Source organism: Heterodontus francisci, chromosome 7 (genome assembly GCF_036365525.1).
Source record: "Heterodontus francisci isolate sHetFra1 chromosome 7, sHetFra1.hap1, whole genome shotgun sequence".
Lineage (NCBI taxonomy): Eukaryota > Metazoa > Chordata > Chondrichthyes > Heterodontiformes > Heterodontidae > Heterodontus > Heterodontus francisci.
Genome location: NC_090377.1, coordinates 134,619,039 through 134,632,556, shown reverse-complemented (window position 1 = coordinate 134,632,556; position 13,518 = coordinate 134,619,039). Strand labels below are relative to the sequence as shown.

At 44.9% G+C, this 13,518-nt stretch overlaps 1 protein-coding gene across 6 annotated transcripts in view; it reads right to left on the bottom strand.

Moving 5' to 3' along the window:
* pcnt (pericentrin) overlaps positions 1–13,518 on the bottom strand; it is a 402,447-nt gene that overhangs the window by 303,491 nt on the left and 85,438 nt on the right. For 5 of the 6 annotated variants that reach the window (XM_068036205.1, XM_068036207.1, XM_068036208.1 and 2 more), the window contains one exon: positions 10,228–12,441. The exons of the other annotated variant lie outside the window; for it this stretch is intronic. In XM_068036205.1, coding sequence (XP_067892306.1) covers positions 10,228–12,441 — 2,214 coding nt within the window. The remainder of the gene's footprint in view (positions 1–10,227; positions 12,442–13,518) is intronic. 6 annotated transcript variants of the gene reach the window in all.

The window sequence follows — 13,518 nt, the reverse complement described above, 5'->3', positions numbered from 1 at the left end:
AAAGACAGGAGCGAGAGAAAGAAAGACAGGAGCGAGAGAAAGAAAGACAGGAGTGAGAGAAAGAAAGACAGGAGCGAGAAAGAAAGAGCCTTCCAGAAAGAATGTGAAGAGAGAGAGCTGAGGCGACTTGAATTAACTAGGAGCCAACGGAGTAATCCCAGTGAAAGCATGGCCAATATGGAGGAGTGTAATTCAGGGCTGGGCACAGAATTGTTAAAACGTTCCCAACTGATCCTAAAATTCAATGAGGGAGACGTGGAAGCCTTTTTTTTGTGTCTTTTGAAAAGCTGGCAAGGCATTTAAAGTGGCTTGGACTCTCCTGCTACAAAGCAAGCTAACCGGAAAAGCCCATGACGTTTATTCCATGTTGCCAGACGAGAGTTCATCAAATTATGAACTGACAAAAAATGCTATCCTCGGGCGTATGAGTTAGTACCAGAAGCCTATTGCCAAAAGTTTAGAACCCCAAGAAGCAAGTTGATTAAACGTACCTGGAGTTTGAGAGAAATAAGCGGCTGGCTTTTGACCAGTGGCTGAGGGCTCTTAAAGTGCAGCTCAGCTATGAAAATCTCAACGCTAATTTTGCGAGAGGAATTTAAAAACTCTCTCCCACTCTCCATAAAGACACATGTAGAGAAACAGGTTCATATAGAGCCCAGCAAGCCGTAGTGCTGGCTGATAAGTTTGTTCTCATTTATAAATCAGTTCCCCAGGGGAAAACCTTTCCGAGTCACTCCCACAAATCCAAAATGGACAAAGGGTGGGAAGGTGATAGAAGCACAAGCAGTTATGGGAGGGAAAGAAAAGCAAGAGACACAGGGGGCCCTCCTCCAGCCAAAGGGGATAGTGCTGTAAGTAGGAGTGAGACCCAGAGACCTGTGTGCTTCCATTGTATTAAAGCAGAGCTGACTGCTGGAAACTAAAGGGAAAACCTGTAGGGTTAATCAGGACACACTCTGTCAGTGAAGGAGAAGGGACCCTGATGGAAAGCACAGCAGAACAAGCTGTGGCTTTAACTGCAGTAAGAGTCAGACCCAGGAAGCCTACTGCTGCCAGTGCATGAAAATTTAATAGGATTCCTGAGGATTATCAGGGTTTTGTGTCTGAAGGGAGAGTAAGCCCATACCCCTCGAGTGGGGCAAGCAGGCCCACAGTAATTCTCAGGGACACAGGGGCCATTAAATCCCTTTTATTGGGAAAAGGACTGACCTTTCCCCCAGAGAGTGCTGTACACACCAGAATGGTGGTGAATGGTATTGGAGGGCAGTGTATGCCTGTGCCTTTACTTGGAGTGCGACCTAGTTTCGGGATCGGTAACTGTAGGGAGTGTCCCTAGTTTGCCTGTTGACAGGCATGACCTGCTCCTAGGTAATGATCTGGCAGGGGCAAGGGTGGTAGCTTCCCCAGCAGGAGGTCAGAGAGACAGAGGCAGACAGTTTCCCTGAATGTGTAGTGAATGGGGCCATGATCAAACCAGCTCCCCCCAGAGGAGACTGAATTGGCACTGCAGGCAGATGACCATGAGGTCTGTCTGTCTGAGACTTTCTTTGGAAAGTTAGAAGACCCAGGGAATGAATAAAATGAATCTTCCCTAATGAGGCTCAGCAAACTGACCCAGTATTGAGAGTGTGAGCACAGGCTGCCCAGTTTGAAATTGAAGCAGAGGGATTCCTTGACTGCTACTATCTAAAGAATGAGGTACTGATGAGGAAATGGGAGTTCCCCTCACAGACCTGAGGCCAAGGAGTAGTCAGTGGTTCACCAGTTAGTGGTGCTGCAGAGGTACCGGAGAGAAATGTTAAGAATGGCGCATGAGGTTACAGTAGCCCGCGTAAGGCAGCAGTTTGACTGGCCAAAACTCCACAACGATGTGGTGGAGTACTGCAGGAGCTGCCACATGTGCCAGGTTGAGGAGAAACCCCAACCTACAGTGAAATCTGCACCCGTAAATCCTGTATCCGTGTTTGGAGGACCCTCCAGCAGAGGGCTGGTGAACTGTAAGGGACCCCTGCTGAGAACAAAAGGGGACAGGCAGGCACAAGGCTAACAAAAGGTTAGAAAGGAAAGGGGAAAAAGGGACCAAGAGGGTAGGTTAACAGAAGTTCGAGAGGAATCCCGGATGAAAACCCCTACTGTCCGGTCAGCCAACCCCGAAAAATTTGAAAAGTTAGATCCAACATCCTCCTATGTAAATGCAGACCTAGAAGCACCCCACCAGAGATGCGAACAGCATTTACAGAAACCTGCAGAAATAAAGGAAGTCAAGAGGGCAGAGAAACCTTGAGGGTGATACCCCACCTAGTCGAAGTGCCACATGGGGAGTGCAGTAGAATATGGGCAAATACCTGCAAGCAGGAGTGTCCCAGAGGACAAAGGGAAGATTAGCAAAAAGTCTTCTCCCACAGTCAGGAGAAAAAGGGAACCAACCATCCTCTTAAGGTGAATAGCCGTTAGATGACTCATCAAAGCACTGAAAGAGTTCAGAGTGGTTCCACCCACTGCTGACGCCCATGAGCAGAACTCCAACCTAGGGCTAACTAAATCTAACCCTCTCCCTGCTGACCTCAACAGGAACAAAGACAACCTAGGCAGTCCTGGAAATGTGCAAACTGAAAAAACTTCCCCAAAAACAGGTTTATTGGGATGCCCAAAAGGGCAGTTTAAAGCAGCTACCAAGAAAAGACAGGCTGTAACAATTATTAGGATTCCTGAATGAATGAGAGAGATGCATGTGTGTTTTCCTGTACCTACTCTTCTCTTTGATCCCTTTTAATGAACAAAGTGATTCTGGACAACGCAGGCGGCCGTTGACGTCATCAGACTGCACCATGCCACGCACATGCGCAAACGGGCTCCTGTTCTCTGCACGTGCACGGCGTTCAGCATTGCCAGGACTGATTGGCGCATGTGCAGATGATGTCTTCATGTAACGCAGGAAAGAGTGCAGGTGAGACAGCGGGGGGAAAGAGCAGGGGGGATGCTAGACTTCTTTCTCACCTGGTTATAACAGTGAGGAAGAATATTTTTACACAGTGAGTGGTAATGACCTGGAACTTGCTGCCCATGAGTGATGGAAGTGAAGACAATCAATGATTTCAAAAGGAAACTGGATGAGCAGTTGAAGGAAATAAACTCGTAGGGCAATGGGGATTGAGCAGGGGAGTGGGACTGACTCGATTGCTACTTGTAGAGCCGGCATGGCCTCGATAAGCCAAATGGCGTCATTCTATGCCATAAGTGACTTTATGGCTCTAGTCCTGTGTTGAGCATGCCATTTTAAGGTATGCCCGGTGCTACTCTACTTCGACATTCCTCATTGAACCAGGGTTGGTCCTCTGGCTGATGGTGATGCGAGGCCATTAGGTTGCACGTTGTTGCAGAATATAATTCTATTGCTGTTAATGGCCAAGGCGCCTCATGGATGTCCAGTTCTGAGGCACTCTATCTATTCTGAACTTGCCCCATTTAGCATGATAGTAGATGTGTCCGCAGCATGAAGACAGAACTTTGTCTCCGCAAGGAATGTACAATGGTCACTTCGTTTAATACTGTCATGGATATATGCATCTGTGACAGGGAGACTGGTGAGGTCAAGGTGTTGCTTCTCTCACCATCGGCTGCAGTATTTGCTTTCATAAAGGTGGAAGTTTATTAATCTAATAAATGGCTCTAATTGGGTTAATGACTACGAATACCATCGGCTGCAGGCCCAGTCTGGCAGCTATGTCCTTTAGGATTCAGCCAGCTCGGACAACCCACTGTTGGCGATGGACATTGAAGTCCCCCACCAAGAGTACATTCTGTGCCCTTGTGACCCTCAGTACTTCTCCCAAGTGGTGTTCAATATGCTAGAGCACAGATTCTACAGCTAAGGGAGGGTGGTAGATGTTTCCTTGCCCATATTTGACCCGATATCATGAGATTTCATGGGGTCCAAATCAATGTTGAGGTCTCTAGGGCCACTCCCTCCTGACCATATACCAATGCACCACCAGCTCTGGTAGGTCAGTCCTGTGAGTGGGACAGGACGTATCTAGAAAGGGTGATGGAAGAGTCTGAGGCATTTGCTGAAAGGTATGACTAAATCAGCCTCTAGATTACCAGTCCAGCAACATTACCACTATGCTATGAGTTTGGTGACACTAGAGTGCAACAGAGCACCCTGGACCAGAATGAGATGCTGAATGGGTGATGCCTCAGTAAACCTAGTGGTTTTTCAGCACATCTGCAGTAGCTGACGGCCTGTACCTAAAGAAAACCAGCAGCATGAACATGATGCTAGTTGCTAATCGGTATGGCACTCATACATGTCATATGGTACTAGCTCAGAAATTGGAGCGTCTGAGAAGTAAAGTGCTCCTGGGAGTTAGCTTCATGAACCCGAAATCGAATTTCCAGATTTGGTGGTGGGAGCTAGAAATGATCAAAACTAACCTCAGACTCCGAATTCTTACAAAAGCCCAACAGTCCTGAGAGAAACAAGTAATGGTGATAGATGCAGTACCCTCTGGCTTTCAAGAAACAAACTTAAAATTGAAGCAAAATCAGGACCACACTGAAGAAACTTCCAGCAACAAAAGATAAAAATTATTAGGATTACTATAGCCCAACATCCAGCAACATTTTCCTGTTGCATGGGTGCATAGTTAAGTGCATTGTATGTTTTGCAGATTGAGCTAGCAGAGCTCGGCGTGAAGAGCTGTGACCCTTCGTGTAATTCACACAGTACTCCTTCCTGGTTAGATATAAAGATCAAACTAATGAGAAAGAATCCAAATTAAAGCAATACACTGCGGATACTGGAAATCAGAAATAAAAACAGAAAGTGCTGCAAATATCAGCAGGTCTGGCAGCATCTGTGGAGAGAGAAGCAGAGTTAACGTTTCAGGTCTGTGACCCTTCATCAGAACTGGCAAAGGTTAGAAATGCAATAGGTTTTTAGCAAGTGAAGTTAGGAGGGGGTGGGGGGCTGGGGAAAGAGAAGGGAACAAAAGGGAAGGTATGTGACAGGGCAGACGGCAGGAGAGATTAAACGACAAAGATGTCATGGGACAAAGGCAAAGGAAATACTAATGGTGGTGTGAAAGACAAACCATTAGTCCAGAGAGTGTTAATGACAGAATAATGAATAGCTCTATCCAAAAGCACAAACATAAAAAAACATGTTTACAGCAGGCACATGGTTAATAAAGAATAAAATAAAGTAATTAAAAAATGCCAGTTACGCTCTGAAATTGTTGAACTCAATGTTGAATCCACAAGTCTGTAGAGTGCCTAATCGGAAGATGAGGTGCTGTTCCTCGAACTTGTGTTGAGGTGGAACACTGCAGCAGGTCAAGGACGGAAACACGGGCTTGATAGCAGAGTGGTGAATTGAAATGGTAAGCATCCAAAAGCTCAGGGTCATACTTGCGGACTGAGCGGAGGTGTTCCGCAAAGTGGTCACCCAAACTGCATTTGGTCTCCCCAATGTAGAGGCAACCACATTGTGAGCAGTGAATACAGTATACTAAATTGAAGTACACGTAAATTGCTGCTTCACCTAGCAGTGTTTAGGGCCTTGGATGTTGAGGAGAGAGAGGAGGTAAAAAGGGCAAGTATTATACCTCCTGCCATTGCATGGGAAGGGGACGAGGTGTCATGCATAATGGAGGAGTGGACCAGGGTGTCGCGGAGGGAATGATCCCTTCGGAATGCTAACAGGGGAGAGGAAGATCCGTTTGGTGATGGAGATGTTAAAATTTCATTTTAAGCCATCAAATACTGGTCACGTTTTACAGCAAGTCCTGCCCCTCTAGTTACCAAGGTCAGAAGATGAATTTTTAAATTGACAGATATTTGAATCAGTTCAAATAAATTGCTTCAATATTTGTATTAAGCAGCACCCCTCCCACTGGTATGAAGGTGATTTAGATCAGTTAAGACAGCAGTACCAAAGCCCTAGGTTAAGACATACCACTTCACAGAATCACAGAATAATACAGTGCAGAAGAGGCCCTTCGGCCCATTGAGTCTGCACCGATGCATTAAAACACCTGACTTGTTTACCTAATCCCATTTGCCAGCACTTGGCCCACAGCCTTGAATGTTATGACGTGCCAAGTGCTCATCCAGGTACTTTTTAAAGGATGTGAGGCAACCGGCATCTACCACCCTCCCAGGCAGGGCATTCCAGACCGTCACCACCCTCTGGGTAAAAAAGTTCTTCCTCAAGTCCCCCTTAAACCTCCCGCCCCTTACCTTAAACTTGTGACCCCTCGTAACTGACCCTTCAACTAAGGGGAACAGCTGCTCCCTATCCACCCTGTCCATGCCCCTCATAATCTTGTACACCTCGATCAGGTCACCCCTCAGTCTTCTCTGCTCCAGTGAAAACAACTCAAGCCTATCCAACCTCTCTTCATAGCTTAAATGTTCCATCCCAAGCAACATCCTGGTGAATCGCCTCTGCACCTCCTCCAATGCAATCACATCCTTCCTATAATGTGGCGACCAGAATTGCACACAGTACTCCAGCTGTGGCCTTACCAAAGTTCTGTACAACTCCAACATGACTTCCCTGCTTTTGCAATCCATGCCTCGATTGATAAAGGCAACTGTCCCATATGCCTTTTTCACCACCCTATTAACATGCCCTTCTGCCTTCAGAGATCTATGGACAAACACGCCAAGGTCCCTTTGTTCCTTGGAACTTCCCAGTGTCAGGCCATTCATTGAATACTTCCATGTCACATTACTCCTTCCAAAGTGTATCAACTCACACTTTTCAGCGTTAAATTCCATCTGCCACTTTTCTGCCCATTTGACCATCCCGTCTATATCTTCCTGTAACCTAAGACACTCCACCTCACTGTTAACCATTCGGCCAATCTTTGTCATCCGCGACCTTACTGATCTGACCCCCCACATAGTCATCTATGTCATTTATATAAATGACAAACAATAGAGGACCCAGCACAGATCCCTGTGGTACGCCACTGGACACTGGCTTCCAGTCACTAAAACAGCCGTCTGTCATCACTCTGTCTCCTACAGCTAAGCCAATTTTGAATCCACCTTATCAAGTTACCCTGTATCCCATGTGCATTTGCTTTCTTGATAAGTCTCCCATGTGGGACCTTGTCAAAGGCTTTGCTGAGATCCATGTAAACTACATCAACTGCACTACCCTCAGCTACACACCTGGTCACATGCTCAAAAAATTCAATCAAATTTGTGAGGCATGACCTCCCTCTGACAAAGCCATGCTAACTATTCCTAATCAAATTTTGCCTCTCCAAATGGTGATCAACTCTCCCCTTCAGAATTTTCTCCAATAGTTTCCCTACCACTGACATGAGACTCACTGGTCTGTAATTCCTTGGCTTATCTCTACAAGCTTTCTTAAAGAGTGGGACCATATTAGCTGTTCTCCAGTCCTCTGGCACCTCCCCCGTGGCCAGAGAGGAAATAAAAATTAGGGTCAGAGCCCCTGCAATCTCCACCCTCGCCTCCCACAGCATCTTGGGACACAAATCATCCGGACCTGGAGATTTGTCCACTTTTAAGCCTTCCAAAACCTCCAATACCTTGTCACTCCCTATGACAATTTGCTCAAGAACCTCACAGTCTCTCTCTCTAAGTTCCATATCTATGTCCTCTTTCTCTTGGGTGAAGACAGATGTGAAGTATTCGTTCAACACCCTACCAATGTCCTCTGGCTCCACCCGCAGATTTCCCCCTTGGTCCCTAATGGGTCCTACTCTTTCCCTGGTTATCCTCTTCCCATTGATATACTTATAGAATATCTTGGGATTTTCCCTACTTTTACCAGCCAGAGCTTTCTCATATCCCCTCTTTGCTCTCCTAATTGCTTTCCTAAGCTCCATCCTACACCTTCTGTACTCCACTAATGCTTCCACTAATTTGCTCTCCTTGTATTTGCTAAAAGCCTCTCTTTTCCTTCTCATCGTACCCTGAATGTTTCTGGTTATCCATGGTTCTCTGGGCTTGTTGCTCCTACCTATTACCCGAGAGGGAACATGTTGGGCCTGTACCCTCCCCATTTCCTTTTTGAATGCCCCCCACTGCTCTTCTGTAGATTTCTTGACAAGTAACTCTTTTCAATCTACCTTGGCCAGATCCTGCCTTATTTTACTAAAATTCGTTCTCCCCCAATCCAAAACCTTTTTTTGCAACTTGTCTATTTCTTTCTCCATAACAAGCTTAAATTGTACCATGTTGTAGTCGCTATCACCAAAGTGCTCCCCCACCAACACATCAACCACCTGCCTGGCTTCATTCCCCAGAATTAGGTCCAGCACTGCACCCTCCCTTGATGGATCCTCTACATATTGAGATAAAACGTTCTCCTGTATACATGTTAAGAACTCCACTCCATCAAAGCCCTTAACACGATGACTATTCCAATTAATGTTGGGAAAGTTGAAATCACCTAATATAATTACCCTATTATTTTTACACAACACTGCAAATTGCGCACATATTTGCTCCTCAATTTCCCACTGACTATCTGGGGGTCTATAATAAACGCGTAGCAATATGGCTGTCCCTTTTTTATTCCTAAACTCTACCCATAAAGCTTCATTTGATGCCCCCTCCAAGAAATCATCTCTCCTTACTGCAGTAACTGACTCCTTAAATAACATTGCAATGCCCCCTCCTCTTTTATCCCCTCCTCTGTCTCGCCTGAAGATTCTATATCCCAGGATATTGAGGTGCCAATCCTGCCCCTCCCTCAACCATGTCTCCGTGATGGCTACGATATCACAATTCCACATGTCAATCATTGCCCTTCACTCATCCGTTTTGCCTGCAATACTCCTGGCATTAAAGTAGAGGCCTTCCATCCTAGTCTTACTCCCTTAAAACTTACTTCCGCTATATTCCCTCTGACTTGTTCGCTTTCCTGTGTTTAGCTGTGCCCCTATTCTGCTCGGAGTCTGCATCCCCTCCCCCTGCCAAATTAGTTTAAACTCCTCCCAACAGCACTAGCAAACCCACCAGCAAGGACGTTAGTCCCCCTCTGGTTCAGATGTAGACAGTCCCACTTGTACAGGTCCCACCTTCCCCAGAAACTGTCCCAGTGGTCCAGAAATCTAAAACCCTCCCTCCTGCACAAACTCTTAAGCCACGCATTCTTCTGTGCTATTCTCCTATTTCTATACTCGCTAGCATGTGGCACTGGGAGTAATCCAGAGATTATAACCAGAGAGGTCCTGCTTTTTAGTCTACTGCCTAACTCCCTGAATTCTTGATGCAAGACCTCATCCCTCTTTCTACCTATGTCATTGGTACCAACATGTACCATGACCTCTGCCTTATCACCCTCCCCCTTCAGGATGCCCTGCAGCCGTTCAGTGACATCCTAGACCTGGCACCAGGGAGGCAACACACCATCCTGGAGTCACGTTGACGGCCACAGTAGCGCCTATCTGTTCCCCTGACTATCGAATCCCCTATTACTATTGCTCTTCCTCTCTTTCCCCCTTCCTGTGCAGACAGGGTGCTGGCGGTGCCAGAAGCTTGGCTCTGTCTGCACTCCCTGAAGGAACCAGCCTCATCAGCCTCCAAAATGGAATACCGATTTGCAAGCGGGACCCCAGGGGACTCCTGAACTACCTGCCTGATTCTCTTGGACTGCCTGGTGGTCACCCATTCCCTTCCTTCCTCAAGTCCCTTCAGCTGCGGTGTGACCACCTCTCTATACGTGCTATCCACAATGCTCTCAGACCGGCAGATGCTCCACAGTGTTTCCAGCCACTGTTCCAGCTCTGAAACCCGAGCTTCCAGGAACTGCAGCTGGACACAATTCCTGCACACATGCTGGTCCCGGGGACTGGAAATGTTCCCGGATTCCCACGTGCAGCAAGAGGAGCAAACCACGGCTTCAAGCTCTCCTGCCATGACTCAACCCATTAAATTTAAAACTTTAGAAGATTATAATTTTTTTAAAAACAACTAAGTCTTGCTAAAACAATGACTTACAATTCAATCCACTTTGAAAAATACCCACCAGGACTCACTCACCAGTCAGCTGTGCTCTTTGGAAACTCTCAGCTCCCCTCACTCTGAGGACAGGTAGGAAATGAAAGGAGCTCCTCGCTCCCTCCTCACCAAACTTTCACTTTAACACTCTAATGCAACCCAAGTCACTTTACTACTTCAGCATCTGAAATCAACTGCCTTAAGCAATTTCAACAAGTTTAATGACTTAACCATAAATACCTCCTTCTGATGTTGCGTTTTTAAATTCATCATGTCAGATAGGTACAACTCTTTCACTTTGTTCAATTCTTCCTCATATCGGCCAGTCACTTCTGCCCAAGCCTGTTCAACAGCAGAGCTTAACCTCTCTTCCTGTTGCTGCAGGATAGCTTGCATCTTTTCATTTTGACTTTGTTCTCGTTCCTGTTGAGTCTTTCTTTGGTTGCTGACCTCCAGCTTCAGAGCAAATTGTTCCTGAAGGTGTTGAGCCTCTTGTTCTTCCATGGCTGCCTTTAAGTTTTGCAGTTCAGTAACCTTTCCTTTCAACTCATTACCCAGGGCTAGAATCTCAGACTGCAGTGTGCAGTCCAGATCTTGGAGCCTATGTATCAAATCCCTATTGTCTTTCTTCAAACAATTATTTTCAGCTTTGATTTGACTAAGTACTTCTTCAATCTGGGAAAGATCCTGTGCATTTGACAATACTTTATTTTCAAGACTGATTTTCTCTTCAGTTAATTGGTTCACACATCCTTCATTTTCTCTCAACACTGACTTCAGTTCTTCAAGCTCTTTGCGCAGGGACTCTTCCTGCATGGTTCTCTGCCCCAGGACTTCAGACATTGTTTGACTCTTAGCTTTTTGGGCATCAAGCTGATCCTGCAGCTGATCCCGTTGGCTCTGCAATGCAGCAAGCTGACGGCCAAACAAGGCTTGAACTTCACTGGTGACTGAATCGGCAGCTAGCTTTTGTTCTTGAACCCCTTTGACTAGCTGTTCCTGTTCCCGTAGCTGTGCCAGCAACAATTGCTTCTCCTGCTTCAGATCTTTCACCATCCCCTTTAACATATCTAGATCAGTTTCTGTGTCTTCTCTCACTTTTTCCTTTACAATAACCAGAGTAGAATCCGTGCTTATCTGTTCAGGTCGAGTCTCCAGGGCATTTCTTTTGCTGTCATGAACCAGCTCCTTCATTTGCTCTTCACAACGTAACCGTTCTGTACTTTCCTTTTCCAATTCTAAACGCAGGCTCAATAGTTCCTCTGTCAGAGCTTTCCACTTCTGTTCAGCTTCCTGTGTCTGGTTGGCTGACAGCTGAGCCTCCATGTGCAACTTTTCCAGCTCCAACCCTCTTTGGTGCAGCTGATTTTTTAGCTCTGCACATTGTTCAGTCAAAATGACCTTTTCTTGGTCCATTGCTTCCAAGTTCTCATTGACATCATTTTGGTGTACTTCTCTATGCAAGTTTTTTTTCAGACATTCCAATTCCTTTCTAAGTGTTTCAGTTTTTAGACTGTGTTGCACTTCCAGGTCTTCCTTCAGTTTGGACAATTCTGCTTCATGACTGAACAGCATTTTGGTTTTAAGTTGTTCAAGCTCTACTTCCTGCGATTCAGCCAGTCGGCTCAACACCTCATCCTTCTCCCTCTCCATCATCTCTAATTTGATACTGTAGTTTGTGATCTCATGCTCATGCCGGAGTCTCAGCTCCTTGCTGACTTCCTTCTCTTGGGTTAAACAAGCAATGAGCTCCTGAATTTCCTGATTCAAATGTTCTTTTTCAGATTTGTACAGCTTATGCTGTTCTTCAAAATCCTGAACCAAACATCTATATTTCTCCTGAATTTCAGCTTTCTCCTGTTGAGACTCCACCATCTTTTCTAACTTTTGGTGAAGCTTCTCTTTCTCAAGACTGGATTCTTGCAGCTTCTTCTGGAGTTCAATAATCATTGCATTTAAAATTTGCACTTGCGCACAACCACCAGTATGGTTTTGAATCTGACTTTGTGAAAAGTCATGCTCAACATTTAGATCAATTTCTTGCTTTGTTTGTTCGCCCAGCCCTTGCATTATCCAGGGAGATTCCTGACTGTTCATTGCCCCCAGATCAGCCTTTAGCTGGTCAACATAACACAGGGTATCCTTTAGACCAAATTGTTGCCGCATGTTTTCTGCACTGTCCTTTTGTTGTCCAATATGTTCCAGGCCCTGCTGCTCCCTCTGTTTATTTGCAGATTCAATATGAGCATTTAATTCAGCAATTTCTTGATCTCTGAGTGACAGCGAGTGATGCAGCTGTGATATCGCGGCATCTTTAAGGTCCAGTTTTTCCTTTAATTCTTTAATGGCTTCGTCTTTTTCTTCTATCCATTGATTTAATTGCAGCATAGTATTTTCTGTAATTTTCTGCTGTTCAACTATCTGAGAAAGACAGTTGTCTTTGTCTTTTGCATTCTTAAAGAAAAATAAAAAATCTTATAGAACTATATGGAAAAAGGCTTTAAAAACATAATATGCCTAGTTTGTGCCCATTTTATAAACATACACTGTGGTCACTGCTCTGCTACACTCACTTCAATTATATTAACAATTATGAAAGTACTTCTATTTGTTAATAATTTTTGAGGACTCATGGCTGAAGATTGTAGAGATGGATTCATTTGGAGGACTGAAGTGATTCCATAGATGCTGGGCTTTGTTTTTTTTTAAAGTCAGTGGAAGGACTTTGGGAATTGAACTTTGTTTAAAAAAAACAAACCCTTACTGGATGTCACATCCCTTAAGCTAAATAAACAACAAGAGCCTGGATGACTAGGGGAGTTGTTTACAGAGAAAGGACATGTCAAGATTTATGGTGGTCAAGAGTTGGTTTCATTTTGAATACTGTTTTGAGTCAGTTGGGGGGTCAGCCTGCAAAAAGAGACCAGTTCATCCTTTCCGCACTTCTCCAAGAAACCCTGAGAATCCAATGTGTGATAGCTGAAACCCCTAATGCTGCATTTCTCCAGACTAATCCTCAACGTCGCCTGAAGAGAACTGCTCCAAAAAGATCCCAGGGACAGCTGGTATATGCATATTTGGGATGCCAGAAAAGGGACATCTGATATCATTTCACATCTTATCCTTTTCCTTCAAGAATTAACAAGTATTTGGACAAAGCATTCCTTTCTTGTAAAAAGATCGCTACAGAAAAAATTTCTTTATTTTTCCTTTAACCAGTGTGTGTGTGTGTGTGTGTGTGTGTGTGTGTGTGTGTGTGTGTGTGTGTGTGTGTGTTGAGTTAAGATAGAAGGGAACTTTCAAATTTCAGTGTGTCAATGCTTTGCATCTTCACTGAATACGTCTTGTTTTATAATAAATTGATAATTTTGTTGTTTATTAAAGAAACCTCGTTGGTGGATTTTATTCTGAAATAAAAAGAGTATACAATTGGCTGTATCGATAACTAGGTAAATATTTAAATATATGTTGTGACCTGCAGAGAAGTGGAACTGGAGAAAGACAGTGTACTCCTCCCATCTCGGTTGTAAC